The sequence below is a fragment of the Chiroxiphia lanceolata genome, unplaced genomic scaffold (assembly GCF_009829145.1).
Source record: "Chiroxiphia lanceolata isolate bChiLan1 unplaced genomic scaffold, bChiLan1.pri scaffold_49_arrow_ctg1, whole genome shotgun sequence".
In the NCBI taxonomy this organism is placed as follows: domain Eukaryota; kingdom Metazoa; phylum Chordata; class Aves; order Passeriformes; family Pipridae; genus Chiroxiphia; species Chiroxiphia lanceolata.
In genome coordinates, this window is record NW_022476524.1 from 279,961 (window position 1) to 299,477 (window position 19,517).

At 61.4% G+C, this 19,517-nt stretch overlaps 1 protein-coding gene across 6 annotated transcripts in view; it reads left to right on the forward strand.

The window, feature by feature from the left end:
* Positions 1–19,517, forward strand: part of WIZ (WIZ zinc finger) — a 71,381-nt gene that overhangs the window by 31,713 nt on the left and 20,151 nt on the right. For 5 of the 6 annotated variants that reach the window (XM_032677312.1, XM_032677314.1, XM_032677315.1 and 2 more), the window contains exons 4-5: positions 1,680–4,150; positions 4,360–4,707. In XM_032677312.1, coding sequence (XP_032533203.1) covers positions 1,680–4,150; positions 4,360–4,707 — 2,819 coding nt within the window. The remainder of the gene's footprint in view (positions 1–1,679; positions 4,151–4,359; positions 4,708–19,517) is intronic. The other variant, XM_032677313.1, reaches the window with a different exon arrangement.

Consider the following 19,517-nt stretch of genomic DNA (forward strand, 5'->3'; position numbering starts at 1 on the left):
GCCGGCGTGAGATCCGTAGGGAACCGGCATGAGATCCGTAGGGAGCCAGCATGAGATCTGTAGGGAGCTGGCGTGAGATCCGTAGGGAGCCAGCGTGAGATCTGTAGGGAGCCGACGTGAGATCCGTAGGGAACCGGCATGAGATCCGTAGGGAGCCGGCGTGAGATCCGTAGGGAGCCGGCGTGAGATCCGTAGGGAGCTGGTGTGAGATCCGTAGGGAGCCAGCGTTCCCGCCGTCCCCAACAAAGGCGCTTTGTTCTCCCGGCAGCAGCACAACCTGACCCGGGCGATGGTGTTTTGCTGACCCTGGGACAGCTCCTCGCACAAGGCCTCGGCTCTCCGGGCTCCTCCGGGTGTCCGGCTCCGGGATCCCGCGGGTTCCTTCCCCACGGATGGTTTATCCAGAGGCAGGAGCCGGGAGGAGGTTCCCGTCCCGCTCTCGCGCCGTGGGAGCCGTGTGGGAGGAGAACCCGGGCACGGAGCAGAGCCACGGAGTCGTGGGGTGGTTTGGGTTGGAAAGGGCCTCAAAGATGATCCAGTTCCAGCCCAGAAGCCGGGACAGGGATTGGGATGTGGAGGAGTCTCCCCGCAGGGTTTGCCCCGACTCTGCTCGGCCCCGGAGTTTTTGTCATCCCCCAATCCCCGGGAAGCTGCAGGTCGGGGCTCCTGGATCTCCTGGAGCCCAGTTGAGGAACCGGGATTTGGGGCCATCCAGGGCTCTGCTTCCCCCCCGAGGATCCAACAGAAGGGCTGGAGGCTCCTGAGATCCCATCTCATAACTGTTGGTCCTCGAGGCATCTTGGAGAACATCCAGTGCCTCAGTTGGACCTTCCCGAGGGTCCTTCTTCCCTGAAAAAGCCTCCCACCCCAATTTAGGACTTCCAGGAGCACCAGGCTGGGACTGCCCGTGGATGTGCTCAGCCCCTCCAACCCCCAGCACGTTCCGGTGCCGTGGGGGTGGATCCCCCCATCCCGGTGGCATCAGGCCCCCCAATCCCACTGCAGGACTCACTCCATGGATTCTCACCTTCTCCTGCTGCTCCAGGGGGAGTTCCCAGCTTCGGGAAGGGTTTGGAAGTGGATGAGGAGCGACCACCTCGATCCCTTGGGTTCTCTGCACAGGAAAGGAAGACTTCCCACTCCTGTGGAGAGGGATCTCCCGGGAATGGCCGTTCAGTCATGGAGACAAACCACCCCTTGGTCCGGGAGGCCTCTGGTGTGCTCCATGTTTGTTTTCATGCACTTGGAAGAGCTCCTTGGCCTGATGGTGACACGAGTCACCCAGAGCTGGGTGAAAGGGGTCCCGGCATCCCAAGGAGTTGGGAGGGGAAAGGGAAGTTGGGAGGGAGGGGGTGGAGCACAGGGAAAAGGCACCTCTGGCCCAAGGTGGTGATGACGTGGTGATGGGAACCCAGTGTTCCCATCACACCCAGCAGGGAGAGCCAGGCAAACATCTTGGAGCAGGCCTGGAGTAAGAGGTGGGAACTCTTCCAGCTCCACGTGGCCGTGGCGGGGTGGGAAGGGGTGGCCCCGTTTCCATCCCAGCTCTTTAATCTTTGGGAGTCACCACAAACCCCGCGTCACGCCGAGACACTGCGAGGCTCCCTCTGTTCCCGGGGCGCCGGGAACGTCGGTGTGACTCCCCCGTCCCCCCGTTAACTCTCCAAACTTCCTTGCAGCCCCACCAACGAGGAGCGTTTGGAGTTCCAGCAGGGCCTGTACAGGACGGACGCCCGGAGCGCCCTGGAGCTGCGGAACATGACGGTGTCCGGCGGCCTGTCCTGGGACGGCGACGGGAGGCAGGAAAGCACTTTAGAGAGACTCTCCGGCCCCAAGGACTCCAAGGAGGCGGCGTTTGCCGGGGAGCCCCGGGGGGCGGATCCCGAGCAGCTGGAGAGCGACTCGGAGGGGCCGGAGGGCGGGAGGGCGGCGGCGGAGACGACGCCGGGTCCTCGCGCCGCCGAGGAGAAATATCTCAGAAACGAACCAAAGCAACTCGAAGGGCTCGGCAGGGAGCACCTGGAGAAAGGCAGGAGGGGAGTCCAGAGGGTCGACTGGATTCCCAGGCCCAACAGGAGCCCGAGCCCTCCCTACAAAGAGGTAACCAAGCCGACAGATGTAGCAACCAACCTGCCCTTCCGGGACCAGGCCGTGCGCGAAGTGCCTCCTCCGCTGCCCCCGCCGGTGTTCAGGAAAACGCTCAACCCCGTCCTGGGCAAATCCAAAGCCCTGGAGGGCTCCTCGTCCCACAGGAAGGGGCTGGTGGTGGACTCGGACGTGGCTGAGGTGGCCCCGCTCTCGACGGCCGAGTGGATGCTGCAGAAGCCGAGTCTCCAGCTCGGCGCCGACCTGGCCGTGGGCAAACAGTCGTGGACGGTGAACGCCGAGGACTCGGTGGAGCGGGTGCCGCTGATGTCCCTGGACCCCGCTCCCTGCAGCTCCTACGACGTGGAGATGAGGCCCTACGTGTGCAGCGTCCTGCTGGAGGAGCAGGGCAAGGAGGAGCTGGGCCAGGAGGAGGATCCCTCGGTCTACACCTGCATCGAGTGCAGCATCTACTTCAAGAAGAAGGAGCACCTGATGGATCACATGCTCCAGCACAACCGCGGGCCGGGCAGGGACCAAGACGGGGACGCCCTGGGGGGGCAGCGCCAACTGTGCTGCAGCGAGTGCGGGTGGGCCTTCGGGGACCCCGCGGCGCTGGAGCAGCACAGGAGGCTCCACCAGGAGTCGCGGGAGAAGATCATCGAGGAGATCCAGAAGCTGAACGAGTTCCCGGACGAGGGCCGGGAGGCGCGGCTGCAGTGCCCCAAGTGCGTCTTCGGCACCAACTCCTCCAAGATCTTCGTGCAGCACGCCAAGATGCACGTCAAGGAGAGGAAGGACCAAGGGGCCAAGAGCTCTTCGGGGCTCTTCGGCAGCGCGGGCGGCGGGGAGAGCCAGGACGGCCCCGCGCGCGGCCTCTACAAACGCTTCAGGGCCAACGAGCACCCGGCCCTGCCGGCGCCGGCGCCGCCCCACGGCAGCGCCAAAGGGCTCAGCGTCTGCGTGCTCTGCGGCTTCCCGGCCCCCAACGAGCACATCCTCAAGGAGCACATGAGATACGCCCACTCCCACCTCTCCTGGGAGGCCGAGGCCTACGAGGACGATCCCAACCAGCCGGGCACCAGCAGGGATGCCTACAGCCCCGCCCGGCCCGGCCGCTTCCCGGAGGCCGAGTATTTCGGCAAAGCCGACCGGCTCTTCCCCCCCGCGCCCCGGGAAAGCGCCGCCCACTACGACCCCCCCCACGGCTTCGCCCTGGCCCAGCCCCGGCTCGACAGGAGCAATGGGGCCGCCAAAAAGGACTACCAGGCCTCGGGCTTTCACGCCAGGAAGGCGGCCCCGTTCACCGCCCCGCACAAAAACCTGGGGCTGTCCGGCTTTCCCTCCGCCAGGGCTTATTCCCAGTTCGCTCTGCAGCAGCTGAAGAAGAAAGCGGCGGCTCAGCACCTTGAAGGAGACGGCGACGGCCTCCGGAGCCACCCCGGGGGGCTGGAGGAGCTCCGGCAGAAGTGGATGTTGGGCGGCGACGGCGGGAGCGCGGAGGAGGAGATCCCGGTGGGCACGGAGGTGGATTTGGGCGAGAGCAGGGCCCCCAGAGCCGTCACCATCCCTCAGGCTGCCTTGGACCTCAAGAGGACGTTCAGGGACACCCTGAGGGCCACGGACTCGTCGGTGGCGTCGGAGGAGCAGCAGCAGCAGCTGAGGATGATGGTCCCCCTGGTCCTGCTGGAGGAGGTGAACCTGCACCCCAAGGCGGCCAAGCGGCCGCGGGGGAAGGCGTTCAAGAGGAAGGCGACGCTCCCGCCCCGGGATTTCGTGATGGAGGAGCCCCTTCCCTTGGACGTGCTGCTCTTGGACGCTCCCCTGGAGGGTCCCCTGGAGCTCGACGACCTGCTGGACTCCGACGCCGGCATGTTGAAGAACGAGGAGAGGAAGTGTCCCTACTGCCCCGACCGCTTCCACAACGGCATCGGGCTGGCCAACCACGTGCGGGGCCACCTCAACAGGGTGGGCGTGAGCTACAACGTCCGGCACTTCATCTCGGCCGAGGAAGTGAAGGCCATTGAGCAAAAGTTTTCCTTCCAAAAGAAGAAGAAAAAAGGTAGTATGTATTCAATTCAGCCTGTTTCTGTTCTCTGGGGTTGCTCTCGGGGTGTTCTCCTCCCGCCCGGGACCGGGTACGTATGGTGCGGTGCTGGGCTGAGCCGTTGGGCGTTCGGTGGCCAGGGGGGCGACCGACACCCTCTGTCCCCCCTCTTAGAGGCCTGACCCGGGGGTTCAGTGCTACCCCTGACTCTCTGTCCTTCCTCGCAGTCGCCAACTTCGACCCGAGCACCTTCAGCCTGATGCGCTGCGAGTTCTGCGGCGCCGGCTTCGACACGCGGGCGGGGCTCTCCAGCCACGCCAGGGCCCACCTGCGGGACTTCGGCATCACCAACTGGGAGCTCACCATCTCGCCCATCAACATCCTCAAGGAGCTCTTGGCCAACTCCTCGGAGCACCCGCTGCTGCAGGCGGCGCTGGGGGCCGAGCCCTCGTCGCCGGGCCGGGACAGGGACGCGCTCGGCGCCTTCGCCCCCCGCAAGAGCGTCACCCCCATGGCCCCGCTGTCTCCCTTCCCCCCAACCTGGGGAGAGGAGCCCCTGCAACCCTACAGAGACGGTGAGTGGCCCCCGAAAGGCTCGTGATCGCCCCCAGCCCCGTGGGGAGGGGTTGGGTTGGGTTGGGTTGAGTTGGGTTGGGTTGAGTTGGGTTGAGTTGGGTTGGGTTGAGTTGGGTTGGGTTGAGCTGGGTTGGGTTGAGTTGAGTTGAGTTGGGTTGGGTTGGGTTGGGTTGGGTTGGGTTGGGTTGAGTTGGGTTGGGTTGAGTTGGATTGAGTTCGGTTGGGTTGAGTTGGGTTGGGTTGGGGCGAGCTGGCGTCGGTCGCTGCGTCGTTGTCTCTCTGTGCCCTCTGGGGTCTGAGGTGGTGTGGGAGTGGGTGGTGGAGGCGGTGGCAGGTGGAGGAGCCTGACAGTGCCACCACCTCCTGAGGGGTCCCGTCCCTCACCGTGGCTGTTGGGGCTTCGTGCTTTGGGAAGCGCCGCGTTCAGGAACGAGGTTTCCATCGGGAAACCCCTGAAGCTTCACCCCCTTGGGGAAGGGAGGAAGGTGTGGTCTGGGGTCCAGTCCAGCCAAGACAGGACACAACCTCTGCCTTGGGGGTCCATGTTCCCCCCCCGGGTGTGTTGGTACCGTGGGGGAAGCTTGAGGGGTCCTTCCCGAATGGATTTGGGTCTGAGCTGGTCCCTCTCCCTCAGCACCGTTCAAACAGGATCAGTCCAGAGCAGAGCCCATCCCAAACAGCTCCCAGGGCTCAAAACCCTGAGCTTGCACCAAAACCTGTGACCTGCTGTCTCCTCCCAAAGGCTCAAAACTTAAACCTGTTCTCCCAAAGGCTCAAAACTTAAACCCGTCCTCCCAAAAACTAAAAACTTAAACCCGAGCTCGCCCCAAAACCTGCAATGGGCTGTTCTCCAAAAGGCTCAAAACTTAAACCTGAGCTTGCACCAAAACTTGTGACCTGCTGTCCTCCCAAAGACTAAAAATTTAAACCTGAGCTTACCCCAAAACCTGCAATGGGCTGTTCTCCAAAAGGCTCAAAACTTAAACCTGTTCTCCCAAAAACTAAAAGCTTAAACCCGAGCTTGCCCCAAAACCTGCAATGGGCTGTTCTCCCAAAGGCTCAAAACTTAAACCTGTTCTCCCAAAAACTAAAAGCTTAAACCCGAGCTTGCCCCAAAACCTGCAATGGGCAAAGGCTCAAAACTTAAACCTGTTCTCCCAAAGACTAAAAACTTAAACCTGTTCTCCCAAAGGCTCAAAACTTAAACCTGTTCTCCCAAAGACTAAAAACCTGCTCTTGCAAGAGGAGAAGCCGCCCCCGACTCTGGAAGCCCTTGGAGCAGCTCCTCGTTGGGTTCTGCTCGGCCCAGTCCCGTCTCAGACCCATCCCTGCAGCCGTGATTGGAATGTCAGGGAGCTGCTAATCCCGGCTCTCCCGTGTGCTGGGACGCCCTGGAACGAGTCCTGAGCGTAATGAGGGCGAATTAAACCCTGAACAAACCCAAACTCCTCGTTTTTAGCACATCAGCCCTTGGCAGAGGAGCGGCTGGGGAGGTCGATGCCAGCGGGAGGGTTTTGGAGGCTCTGCTTCGTTCCAGCTGCCAGGGGCTGGATGTTCCCGCTGGTTCAGGTCTCCCAGTGCCCAAAATTCCCTGGCACGAGCTGGTGTGGATGGTGCTGCTGCTCCGCAGGGCTCGGGTGGGGAGGATCTCCGTGTTCCGTAAGAGCCGTCAGAGCAGAGGTTTGGGTCGGACTCAGGTCCCGCATCAAACGGGAGCTTTTAGGGGAAAATAAGTGGGTCATGTCTTGAAATAGGATCTCACTCGAGGTTTTCTCAGTGTGTGACGCTGGCCCGGGGTCGGGGACGTCTCCTGCTCCTGCTGTTCCCGGCTCCAGTGGCCTGGAAGTGCTGCCGGAGGAACCGGGTCGGGAATTGTGCCCGGAGGTCAAAGGAGCGGAGTTGGGGCTGGTTTGGGGTTAATTCAGAGCTTTGGTTCTACCCAGAGGAGGTGAGGACGGACCTGTTTGAGCACAGGAGCTCAAACCCCCCTTAGGGTTTGAATTCCGTGCTCCCTGTTCCCTCAGGAGCTGTGTTCCCTCACGGGAGTCTCGGGGGGACGATTCCAAGAAAAAGGGCGAATTTGGAAAGCTCAAAACACCCCCCCAGCCCCCTGACCTGGGGTGTGACCCAAGCACAGGGATCCCGTGGAACCCTCTGCGTGGAAATCCCAGCCTGGAGTGTCTCAGTTCCACTCCAAGCTCTTGGAGACTCCCCACGAATCCAACCCCTCCTTGTTTTCCTCCCAACCCCAGCGGGATTTGCCGGGTCTGTCGCAACCAGGCCCGAGGATTGGCAATATTTGCTTAACTGGGGCTGTGGGGAGGAGTTGAGCAAACAGGGGAAGGGCTTTGGAGGCGGGAATGCCGAGCTGGGAGCCGGGATTTTGGGGGCCAGGGCTGAGCAAATCCCTGGGGGCACCGGGACAAACCCCTGGGAGCTGCTCGGGCCCTTCGGGGATGCTGCTGGTCCTGGGGGAGAGGGAGCAGCTCCCGGGGGCACCTGCTTGGATTAACATCCTGGGAATTAGCCTAAATCCCGAATTTATGGAGGGATTTCAGCACCATTAATGAGATAAGGGTCGTTAGGAGGTTATGGAGGCAGGAGGATCTCCTGGAGCATCTCTGACTCTGCTCCAGACCTGGTGCCATCTCCACCGGTGGCTCTGTGCTGTGGTGGACCTGGGACAACGTGTTTTGTGCTAAATCCCGAATTTATAGAGGGATTTCAGCACCATTAATGGGATAAGGGTCGTTAGGAGGTTATAAGGGCAGGAGGATCTCCTGGAGCATCTCTGACTCTGCTCCAGACCTGGTGTCATCTCCACCAGTGGCTCTGTGTTGTGGTGTCTCCTTGCCATGGTGGCCCTGGGCCGATGTGTTTTATGCCAATTCCTGAATTTATGGAGGGATTTCAGCACCATTAATGGGATAAAGGCCGTTATCAGGTTATAAGGGCAGGAGGATCTCCTGGAGCATCGTGGTGGCTCTTCTCTGGACCCCCTGTCATCTCCACCGGTGTCTCCTTGCCATGGTGGCCCTGGGACAATGTGTTGGGATGAGGAGCAAGAGAGGTCCCTCACCCATCGCCAGCAGGGCAGACCCACCTTGGGGTTATCCATGGCATTTATTCCCAACCAAAGCAGAGCAGGAGAAGGAAAATAAACCTTGAAAACACCTTTATCCCACCCCTCCCTCCTTCCCGGGCTCTCCCTCCTGCTCAGTCCCTCAGGAACTGCTCCAGGTCCATATTCCATGGGGTCAGTCCCTCAGGAACTGCTCCAGGTCCATATTCCATGGGGTCAGTCCTTTGGGAACTGCTCCAGGTCCATATTCCATGGGCTCAGTCCCTCAGGAACTGCTCCAGGTGCCTTTTCCATGGGGTCAGTCCCTCAGGAACTGCTCCAGGTCTCTTTCCATGGGGTCAGTCCCTCAGGAACTGCTCCAGGTCCATATTCCATGGGGTCAGTCCTTTGGGAACTGCTCCAGGTGCCTTTTCCATGGGCTCAGTCCCTCAGGAACTGCTCCAGGTGCCTTTTCCATGGGCTCAGTCCCTCAGGAACTGCTCCAGGTCCATATTCCATGGGGTCAGTCCTTCAGGAACTGCTCCAGGTCCATATTCCATGGGGTCAGTCCCTCAGGAACTGCTCCAGGTCCATATTCCATGGGGTCAGTCCCTCAGGAACTGCTCCAGGTCCATATTCCATGGGGTCAGTCCCTCAGGAACTGCTCCAGGTGCCTTTTCCATGGGGTCAGTCCCTCAGGAACTGCTCCAGGTCTCTTTCCATGGGGTCAGTCCCTCAGGAACTGCTCCAGGTCCATATTCCATGGGGTCAGTCCTTTGGGAACTGCTCCAGGTGCCTTTTCCATGGGGTCAGTCCCTCAGGAACTGCTCCAGGTGCCTTTTCCATGGGCTCAGTCCCTCAGGAACTGCTCCAGGTCCATATTCCATGGGGTCAGTCCCTCAGGAACTGCTCCAGGTCCATATTCCATGGGGTCAGTCCTTTGAGAACTGTTCCAGGTCCATATTCCATGGGGTCAGTCCCTCAGGAACTGCTCCAGGTCCATATTCCATGGGGTCAGTCCCTCAGGAACTGCTCCAGGTCTCTTTCCATGGGGTCAGTCCCTCAGGAACTGCTCCAGGTCCATATTCCATGGGGTCAGTCCCTCAGGAACTGCTCCAGGTCCATATTCCATGGGCTCAGTCCCTCAGGAACTGCTCCAGGTCTCTTTCCATGGGGTCAGTCCCTCAGGAACTGCTCCAGGTCCATATTCCATGGGGTCAGTCCCTCAGGAACTGCTCCTGGTCCATATTCCATGGGGTCAGTCCCTCAGGAACTGCTCCAGGTCCATATTCCATGGGGTCAGTCCCTCAGGAACTGCCCCCACGTGGATCCTTCCCCCTCAGAAAGCCCCCGGGCTCTTTGATATTTTTAGCACCTTAAACCCACAACTCTTCCTTTTACCCCTAAAAGGCAAATCCAGTGGGTCTGTACCCCCCGGGCATCCCAATTTCCCGGCTTTGGTGGCGATTCCAGCCCCTCAACCCATGGCAATTCCCTCCCCGATGTTCCCAAACCCTCCCCAAAGCTCCGTGCTCTCGTCCCGGCCGGAGGATTCCTTCGGCTCCTTCCCATCCCGGGGTTGCCACATTCCCTCTGGCTTGGCTGGGAACGGCTTAAAAACCCTGGAGACCCTTTTTTCCCGCCCTCTCCGTGACATCCCAGCGCCCGGAGCCGCTCCCGGAGGCTTCCCCGGGGAGTTCCCGCTGCTCCGCGGAGCTTTCCCGGCGCGTCCCGGCGCCTTTCCCGGGGTGTCCCGGAGCTTTCCCGGCGCGTCCCGGTGCTTTCCCGGCGCGTCCCGGAGCTTTCCCGGCGCGTCCCGGAGCTTTCCCGGCGTGTCCCGGAGCTTTCCCGGCGCGTCCCGGAGCTTTCCCGGCGTGTCCCGGAGCCTTTCCCGGCGTGTCCCGGAGCTTTCCCGGCGCGTCCCGGCGCTTTCCCGGCGCGTCCCGGCGCCTTTCCCGGCGCGTCCCGGCGCTTTCCCGGCGCGTCCCGGAGCCTTTCCCGGCGCGTCCCGGAGCTTTCCCGGCGCGTCCCGGCGCTTTCCCGGCGCGTCCCGGAGCTTTCCCGGCGTATCCCGGCGCCTTTCCCGGCGCGTCCCGGCGCTGCCGCCGCCCCCTCCCGCCCGGCCCCGGCTCCTGGGAGAGGCTGTTTTTGTGTCTCCTGGCTCGGGATCCCTTGGCAGCACCTCCGGGAGCACGTGGTTGCCTTTGGCAGGCGCTGGGAAGGGAAGGTTGTTGGGCAATCGCGTTCTCTCCGCGGCAGTTCCCGACTCCTCCGGCGCTGGCACCGGCGCAGCTTTCCCAAGCCGGGCACTGGCGCGTCCTCCGCCCTCCTCTCCTTATTTTCCCTGGATTTAACTCCCTGTGATCAGCTCCCGACTCCTCCGGCGCAACTTTCCCAAGCCGGGCACCGGCGCGTCCTCCGCCCTCCTCTCCTTATTTTCCCTGGATTTAACTCCCTGTGATCAGCTCCCGACTCCTCCGGCGCCGCTTTCCCAGGCCGGGCACCGGCTCGTCCTCCGCCCTCCTTCTCCCCTTGTTTTCCCTGGATTTAACTCCTCTGTATCCCGAACCGGGAGGTTTTCCGGGCTGGATTCCTCCTCCCGACCCGCTCCGGGAATAGGATGGAGGATCCTTTTCCTTTCGGGGCACGTCGGAGGGAGCTGGATGTGGATTCGGAGGAAGAGGAGGAAGAGGAGGGGGTCGGTTGGATGGCGGGAGCTCAGGGAATGATTCTCCAGCTCCTCCACCTGGCGCTTCCCGGCGTTGAGCCCCCGGCGAGGATTCCAAGGTGGGGTTATCCCTGATTCCAAGGCGGGATTATCCCTGATTCCAAGGCGGGGTTATCCCTGATTCCGAAGTGGGGTTATCCCTGATTCCAAGGCGGGGTTATCCCTGATTCCAAGGGGGGGTTATCCCTGATTCCAAGGTGGGGTTATCCCCGATTCCAAGGTGGGATTATCCCCGATTCCAAGGCGGGGTTATCCCTGATTCCAAGGTGGGATTATCCCTGATTCCAAGGTGGGGTTATCCCCGATTCCAAGGTGGGATTATCCCCGATTCCAAGGTGGGGTTATCCCCGATTCCAAGGTGGGATTATCCCCGATTCCAAGGCGGGGTTATCCCTGATTCCAAGGTGGGATTATCCCTGATTCCAAAGTGGGGTTATCCCCGATTCCAAGGTGGGATTATCCCTGATTCCAAGGTGGGGTTATCCCTGATTCCAAGGTGGGGTTATCCCTGATTCCAAAGTGGGGTTATCCCTGATTCCGAGGTGGGGTTATCCCTGATTCCAAGGTGGGATTATCCCCGATTCCAAGGTGGGGTTATCCCTGATTCCAAGGTGGGGTTATCCCCGATTCCAAGGGGGGGTTATCCCTGATTCCAAGGTGGGGTTATCCCTGATTCCAAGGTGGGGTTATCCCTGATTCCAAGGTGGGGTTATCCCCGATTCCAAGGGGGGGTTATCCCTGATTCCAAGGTGGGGTTATCCCTGATTCCAAGGTGGGGTTATCCCTGATTCCAAGGTGGGGTTATCCCTGATTCCAAGGGGGGTTATCCCTGCCGAGATCCAGGTCCTGCCCCGGCTAAAGAGGGTCTTCTCCCGCTCTAGAGGAGGGAAAAAACATTCCTGGGATCTCCTGAGTTGGAAGAGACCCACGAGGATCATCCATCACAGGGGCTTTAAAGGGAATGGAGGGGCTTTGAGGAATTCCAGGGGGTTTGAGGAATTCCGAGGGCTTTGAGGGAATGGAGGGGCTTTGAGGGAATCCAGGGGCTTTGAGGAGTTCCAGGGGCTTTGAGGGATTCCAGGGGGGTTTGAGGGATTCCAGGGGATTTGAGGAGTTCCAGGGGGTTTGAGGGAATGGAGGGGCTTTGAGGGAATCCAGGGGCTTTGAGGAGTTCCAGGGGGTTTGAAGGAATGGAGGGGTTTTGAGGAGTTTCAGGGGGTTTGAGGAATGGAGGGGTTTTGAGGGGTTCCAGGGGTTTGAGGGATTCCAGGGGCTCTGAGGGATTCCAGGAGGTTTGGGGGATTCCAGGGGTTTGAGGGAATCGAGGGGCTCTGAGGGATTTGAAGGGTTTTCCAGGACTCACAGGGGTTTTTTCAGGAATGGAGGGGCTCCGAAGGAGTCCAGGTGTTTTAGGGAATCGAGGGGCTCTGAGGAATTTTCGGCACAGTATCCCAGTATCCCTGTGAGTCCGGAGGGGGCTGCAGCTCCCACCTCCCTCTCCGGGGTCGATGTTCCCCGAGGACCCTCCTCGTGCTCCCTTCCCATCCCATTTCCCTCCCCCTCTCCCGCTGCCTGACCTACTTCCCAAGGGCTTTGATCCCTTCCCGGAGTTCCGGGTGACTCCAAAGCTCCCGTTGCTCCGCTTCCCTCCTTCCCTGCCCCTGGAAAACGCGGCCGTTGCCCTCGGGGTCACCTCTGCTCCCGGTCTCTCCGAGCATTCCTGAGGTCCCCACGGTGGGATTTGTCTTGGATTCCGGCTCCATTTCCACGTGGCTGATCCACGGCCACGGGAAAGAGCGGGAAATCTCCCGGCTGGCTCTGGGGTTGGGAGTGAGAATCCCTGGAATAACCCATTCCGAAATCTCCCGGCTGGCTCTGGGGTTGGGAGTGAGAATCCCTGGAATAACCCATTCCGAAATCTCCCGGCTGGCTCTGGGGTTGGGAGTGAGAATCCCTGGAATAACCCATTCCGAAATCTCCCGGCTGGCTCTGGGGTTGGGAGTGAGAATCCCTGGAATAACCCATTCCGAAATCTCCCGGCTGGCTCTGGGGTTGGGAGTGAGAATCCCTGGAATAACCCATTCCGAAATCTCCCGACTGGCTCTGGGGTTGGGAGTGAGAATCCCTGGAATAACCCATTCCAGGCTTGGCAACCGGGGAGGGAAGGAAATCATCCCTTTCCCCCGCCGGGATGTTTTCGGGAGCCCCCGTGGGACGTTTCGGGGGGGGGGAAAACGTGGATTTGGGATGTTTGGGATGAGCCAGGGCCGCTCCCCATCCCGGCGGGAACGGCGGCTGTTCCCCGCGCTCCTCCTCTCCCGCGGGATCCCCCGGGAATTCCCGGGGCCGGGGTTGGTGTTTCTCCAGCTCCCGCAGCCAAGGAGAGGTCGGATGTGTCGGGAGGGAGGGAAAAGAGGAGGGAGGGAGGGAAAAGAGGAGGGAGGGAGGGAAAAGAGGAGGGAGGGAGGGAAAAGAGGAGCTTCGGACGCCGCTGGGGCAGAGCCAGGGCCTGGAAAAGCCGAGTTGGGAGGGATTTGCCGGGGATTTGCCAGGGATTTGCCGGCTCCCTTGGCAGGAATGTCGGAGCTCTGGATGCCAAGGAAGCACAGCTGCTTCCACCCTCATCCCAGGCAGCCAAGAACCCGGCATTCCCGGGGCTTCCCGCACCCCTCAGGGCCTCCGTGGATCTTCCTCGGGCAGGGTCGGCTCAAATTCGAGGAATTTTTTTGGGGAAGTGGCACCGGCTGCTCCGTGGATCTTCCCGTTAATCCCGGGAAAAGCCTCGGGTTGTCCACCCGGGGCTGATTCCCGGGATTGCTGGCGTTGCCCAGGGGGTTTTCCCTCCCCTCCTCTGCGTGTGATCCGTTGGGAATTGGGCTGAGGAGTCGGGAATCTCGGAGGAATCCCCACAGGTGTCACCCGAACGCCCCAAATCCTTGGGATGAGACCCCCCCGCCGTGGGATCCTCTGGAACCTCCTGCAGGCTTTCAAACTCCCTAAAAACCTCGGGATTGGGCCCATGGGGGCTCTGGAATCTCCCAGGAGCCGGTGGGGGACGGATGGAGCATCTCCCACCCTTTTTAAGCTGCTTTGGGATGGAAAAGCAGGAATTGGACCCTCCAATTCCCTTCAATTCCCCCTTCCCGGTTCTGACAGAGCTCTCCTGGAATGTTGGAATGTTGGAATGTTGGTGCCTCTCCCTGGCTGGGTTTTGTCAAGGTTTTCCCATCCCATGAGGGGTTTCCTGGTGGAATTCCGGGCCGGATTGTCCGGATTTCATGAGGATTTTCCAACCCCCTGAGCCCCAGAAGTGTCAGGAAACACTCGTGGGTTGGGAACACGTCGGGATCCGGCTCCTTCTTCCCAGGGAGGAGGGTGGGGATGAGCAGAGCCCATCCCAGGGAATCCCCCCTCCATCTTCCGTGGTTTTGCTTTGGGCTCCGTAAATAACTTGGATTTTCCATGAATCCCTTTGGTTCCTCACCTGGATGTGCCGGGAAGGGACAATTCCAACAGGGATCAGCCATCCCTGGTCCCACTGAGCTTCAAGGGCTGTGCTTATTTGGGGGGAATTTGTGATCCAGGTGGATTTTGTGTTCCAATCCAGTGGATTTTATATCCCAATCCAGGTGGATTTTGGCTCCCAATGCAGGTGGATTTTGTGTTCCAGTCCAGGTGGATTTTGTGTTCCAATCCAGGTGGATTTTGGCTCCCAATGCAGGTGGATTTTATATCCCAATGTAGATGGATTTTGGCTCCCAGTCCAGGTGGATTTTATATACTAACCCAGGTGGATTTTGGGTCCCAATCCAGGTGGATTTTGGCTCCAAATCCAGGGGAATTTTGGCTCCAAATCCAGGTGGATTTTATATCCAATGCAGGTGGATTTTGGGTCCCAATCCAGGTGGATTTTGGGTCCCAATCCAGATGGATTTTGGGTCCCAATCCAGGTGGATTTTGGCTCCCAATCCAGATGGATTTTATATCCCAAGGCAGATGGATTTTGGGTCCCAATCCAGGTGGATTTTGGGTCCCAATCCAGGTGGATTTTGGGTCCCAATCCAGGTGGATTTTGTGTTCCAATCCAGATGGATTTTGGGTCCTAATCCAGATGGATTTTGGCTCCCAACCCAGGTGAATTTTGGCTCCCAATGCAGGTCGATTTTGGGTCCCAATCCAGGTGGATTTTATATCCTAATCCAGGTGGATTTTGGGTCTCAATCCAGGTGAATTTTGGCTCCCAGAGCAGGTGGATTTTGGCTTCCTACCCGTTATTCCCCCCCCTTCCCTCCTGTTCCTCCTCCCTTTCCCGATGGACTCGTTGCTCCCAACCTGCCCCCGTTTCCCTTCGCTCTTCCCGAAACCCGCCGGGATTTTGGGGCAGTTCCTGCCACAATCCCGGAATTCTGAGCAGTTTATGGATCCGTTCGGGAGCAGGGATTCCAGGGGGGGGTCATTCCCACCCTTGGAATGGGTTTTTTGGGAACACTTTGTGCCGTCGGCTCCGTCCCTTCGGCTCCGAGCTGGGTTCTTGTGGCAGCGCCTGGGGAGGGGCTGAGGGTCCCAAATCCCTCCTGGGTGGGGAATTCCTGCTCTTTTGCTTTTTATTGGAATGGCTTGAGAGGAAACCCCCTCCCTGGGGCAGCTGGGGGGGGGGGGAAGGTGGCCTTGGGGGGCTTTTTCCAGCGTTGGGGGGGCCCGGCCTCGGGAATGGGGGTGGGATGGGGAGAGGCTCCCCCAGCCCCGTTTATTCCCCCATTCCCATCCCCATTCCTATTTCCCTCCCATTCCCATCCCCTCTCCCCATCCCCATTTCCCTCCCATTCCCATCCCCATTCCTCCCCATTCCCATCCCCATTTCCCCCCCATTCCCATTCCCATCCCATTCTCATTCCCATCCCATCCCCATTCCCATCCCCATTCCCATTCCGATTTCCCCACATCCCATTCCCATCCCCATTCCCATCCCCATCCCCATTCCCACCCCCACCCCATTCCCATTCCCATTCCCATCCCATTCTCATTCCCATTCCCATTCCCATTCCCAGTCTGACCCTTTCCCATTCCCATCCCCATTCCCATCCCCTCTCCCCCATTCCCATCCCATTCCCATCCCCATTCCCATTCCCATTCCCATCCCATTCCTATCCCCATCTCCTCTCCTCCATCCCCATTCCCATTCCCATTCCCCCCCATTCCCATTCCCATCCCCATCCCCATCCTCTCTCCCCCATTCCCATCCCCATTCCCATCCCCATTCCCATCCCCATTCCCATCCCCTCTCCCCCATTCCCACCCTCATTCCCATTCCCATTCCCATTCCCATTCCCATTCCCATTCCCCCCCTCATTCCCATTCCCATTCCTATCCCCATTCCCATCCCCATCCCCATTCCCATTCCCACCCTCATTCCTATCCCCTCTCCCCCATCCCCATCCCCATTCCCATTCCCCCCCTCATTCCCATTCCCATTCCCCCCCGCTCCCCGTCCCTTCTCCCCCGATCGCTCACTCGGCGCTCGTCCCCGCTCCCTGCCGCTCCCGGGCCGGGTTTCGGCGCTCGTCGCGCCGGCCTGGCGGGCTCCCCGCGTGCGCGGTGCCCAAGATGGCGGCCTCCACCTCGGGCTCGGCCGCCGCCTCCCCGCCGCCCAAAGTCACCAAAGCGGCGGCGGCGCCGCGGCCCCGAGACCGCGACCGCGGCGGGGACGGCGACCCCGAGCCCCCGGCCGCGCCCGAGCCGGGTGAGCGCCCCTTTCCCCCCCCGCCGGCCCCGCCCCGCCGCGCCCGGGCCCACCCGCGCCGCCCCCCCCCTCCCCCTCACACGGCCCCCGGTGCGGCGGGGCCGGGCCGGCGCCGGGAGGGCCCGGCGGGGGCGGCGGGAGCGCCGGGGGGGCCCGCGGGGGCTGCGGCCGACGAGACGCCGCCCCTCCTTTGTCCGGGACCCGGCCCCGCTTTGTCCCCGGCGGGACCCCCGGGGGGCGGCCCCCGGGACGGGCCCGGGCCCGGGACCCGCGGGGAGCGCCCGGTCCGTCCAGCTCGGGCCCCGCGGGGCTGCGGGGGGTGCAGGGCCTCTCTTCTCGCCCCCCCGGGGGTGCCCGGTCCCTTCTCCTGCCCCCCCGGGGGATGCGGGGGGTGCCCGGTCCGTCTGTCCCGGGCCGTGCGGGGGATGTCCCGACCCTCCATCCCGGGCCCTCCGTCCCGGATCCTGCGTCCCGGATCCTCCATCCAGGATCCTCCATCCAGGGCCCCCCGGGAATGCGGGAAATGCCCGATTCCTCCATCCCAATCCCTCCATCCCGGCCCCGGTCCCCGCGGGAATGCGGGAAACGCCCGATTCCTCCATCCCAATCCCTCCATCCCGGTCTCTCCATCCCGGTCTCTCCATCCCGGTCCCACCGGGGAACGTGGGAGGTGCCCAGACCCTCCATCCCGGACCCTCCATCCTTGTCCCTCCATCCCGGTATCCCCCGGGGGGGTGCCTGGTCCTTCCATCCCGGTCACTCCGGGAGGTTCCCTGTCCCTCCATCCCGATCCCCCGGGAGTTCCCACCCCTCCTCCCACCCCCCGGGCTTGGGAAGTGTCGCCCGAGGAGCCCCGGGGTGTCCCCAGCCTTGTCCTCGGCCACCCCCTGCTGGGACCTGCCACTGTCCCTGTCCTGTCCCCTGCTGGGACCTGCCACTGTCCCTGTCCCCTGCCCTGCAAGGACCTGCCACTGTCCCTGTCCCCTGCCCTGCAAGGACCTGCCACCTTTCCCTGTCCCCTGCCCTGCAAGGACCTGCCACCTTTGCCATCCTCCCACGGGGACTTGCCACCATCCCCGTGCCTTCCCCTGAGGGACCTGCCACCTCTCCTGTCCTCACCCCTGCTGGGATCTGTCACCTTCCCTGTCCCCTCCCCTTTAGGGACCTGCCACCACCTTTGTCCCCTCCCCTTTAGGGACCTGCCACCCTTATTGTCCCCTCCCCTTTAGGGACCTGCCACCCTTATTGTCCCCTCCCCTTTAGGGACCTGCCACCCTCGCTGTCCCCTCCCCTGGGGGACTTGCAGTGTCCCTGTCCCGTCCCCTGCTGGGAAATGCCACCTTTCCCTGTCCCCTTCTTTTAAGGACCTGTCCCCACCCCTGAGGGACCTCCCGCCATCCCTGTCCCCTCCTCCATCCTTGGGGACCTGTCCCCTCCCCTTAAGGACCTGCCACCACCCCTGTCCTGCCCCTCTTAGGGACCTGCCACCACCCTGTCCTGGGCTGCCACCTCTGTCCCCTCCCCTTAAGGACTTGTCACCACCTCTGTCCCCTCAGGGACCTGCCACCACCCCTGTCCTACCCCTGCTGGGACCTGCCACTGTCCCTGTCCTGTCCCCTGCGGGGAGGTGCCACCTTTCCCTGTCCTCCCCTCCACCTTTGGGGACCTGTCCCCTCCCTGCAGGGACCTGCCACCATCCCTGTCCCCTCCCCTTAAGGGACCTGCCACCATCCCTGTCCCCTCAAGGACCTGCCACCATCCCTGTCACCTTCCCCTGTCCCCATCCCTTGGGAAGCTGCCACCATCCCTGTCCCCTCCCTGCAGGGACCTGTCCCCTCCCCTTAAGGACCTGTCACCTTTCCCTGTCCCCTCTCCTTAAGGACCTGTCACCTTCCCCTGTCCCCATCCCTTGGGAAGCTGCCACCATCCCTGTCCCCTCAAGGACCTGCCACCATCCCTGTCCCCTCCCTGCAGGGACCTGTCCCCTCCCTTTAAGGACCTGTCACCTTTCCCTGTCCCTTCTCCTTAAGGACCTGTCACCATCCCTGTCTCCATCCCTTGGGAAGCTGCCACCATCCCTGTGCCTTTCCCCTGTCCCCTCCCTTTAAGGACCTGTCACCTTTCCCTGTCCCCTCTCCTTAAGGACCTGTCACCATCCCTGTCTCCATCCCTTGGGAAGCTGCCACCATCCCTGTCCCCTCCCTTCAGGGACCTGCCACCATCAGTGTCACCCTGTCACCTCCCCATTCCCTCTCTCCCTCCCTTCTTCCCTCCATCCCTTCCTTTCTTCCCTCCTTCCCTCTCTCTATCCCACCTGTCCCAGTCCCCCCCGTGACATCCCAGTGGGATGGGTGTCCCCTGTCCCTGGGGGGTTTCCCTTGTTCCTGGAAGAGGGTTTCTTTCCCTTGGAACATCCCAAATTCCCCCTGGAGCAGCTCCAACTCCGACTCTCCATCCCTCCATATCCCACTCCCCTCCATCCCTTCTTTCTTCCCTCCATCCCTCCCTCCCACCTGTCCCAGTCCCCCCCGTGACATCCCAGTGGGATGAGTGTCCCCTGTCCCTGGGGGGTGTCCCCTGTCCCTGGAGGAGGGTTTCTATCCCTTGGAACATCCCAAATTCCCTTCTTGTCCCTGGGAGAGGGTTTCTCGTCCTCAGAACATCCCAAATTCCCCCCCTGTCCCTGGGAGCAGCTCCAACCCCAATCCTCCCCATATCCCATTCCCTTCCATCCCTCCATCCCACCTGTGCCTGTCCCCCCCGTGACATCCCAGTGGGATGGGTGTCCCCTGTCCCTGAGGGAGAGGGTTTATCCCCCTTGGAACATCCCAAATTCCCCCTGGAGCAGCTCCAACCCCCCCATATCCTGTTCCCCTCCATCCCTCCCAGTGACATCCCAGTGGGATGGGTGTCCCGTGTCCCTTGTCCCTGGGAGAGGGTTTATCCCCCTTTGAACATCCCAAATTCCCCCCCTGTCCCTGGGAGAGGGTTTATCCCCCTTTGAACATCCCAAATTCCCTCCCTGTCCCTGGGAGAGGGTTTCTCCCCTCAGAACATCCCAAATTCCCTCCCTGTCCCTGGGAGAGGGTTTCTCCCCCTCAGAACATCCCAAATTCCCCCCCTGTCCCTGGGAGAGGGTTTCTCCTCCTCAGAACATCCCAAATTCCCCCCCTGTCCCCGGGGGAGGGTTTCTCCTCCTCAGAACATCCCAAATTCCCCCCCGTCCCTGGGAGACGGTTTCTCCCCCTCAGAACATCCCAAATTCTCTCCCTGTTCCTGG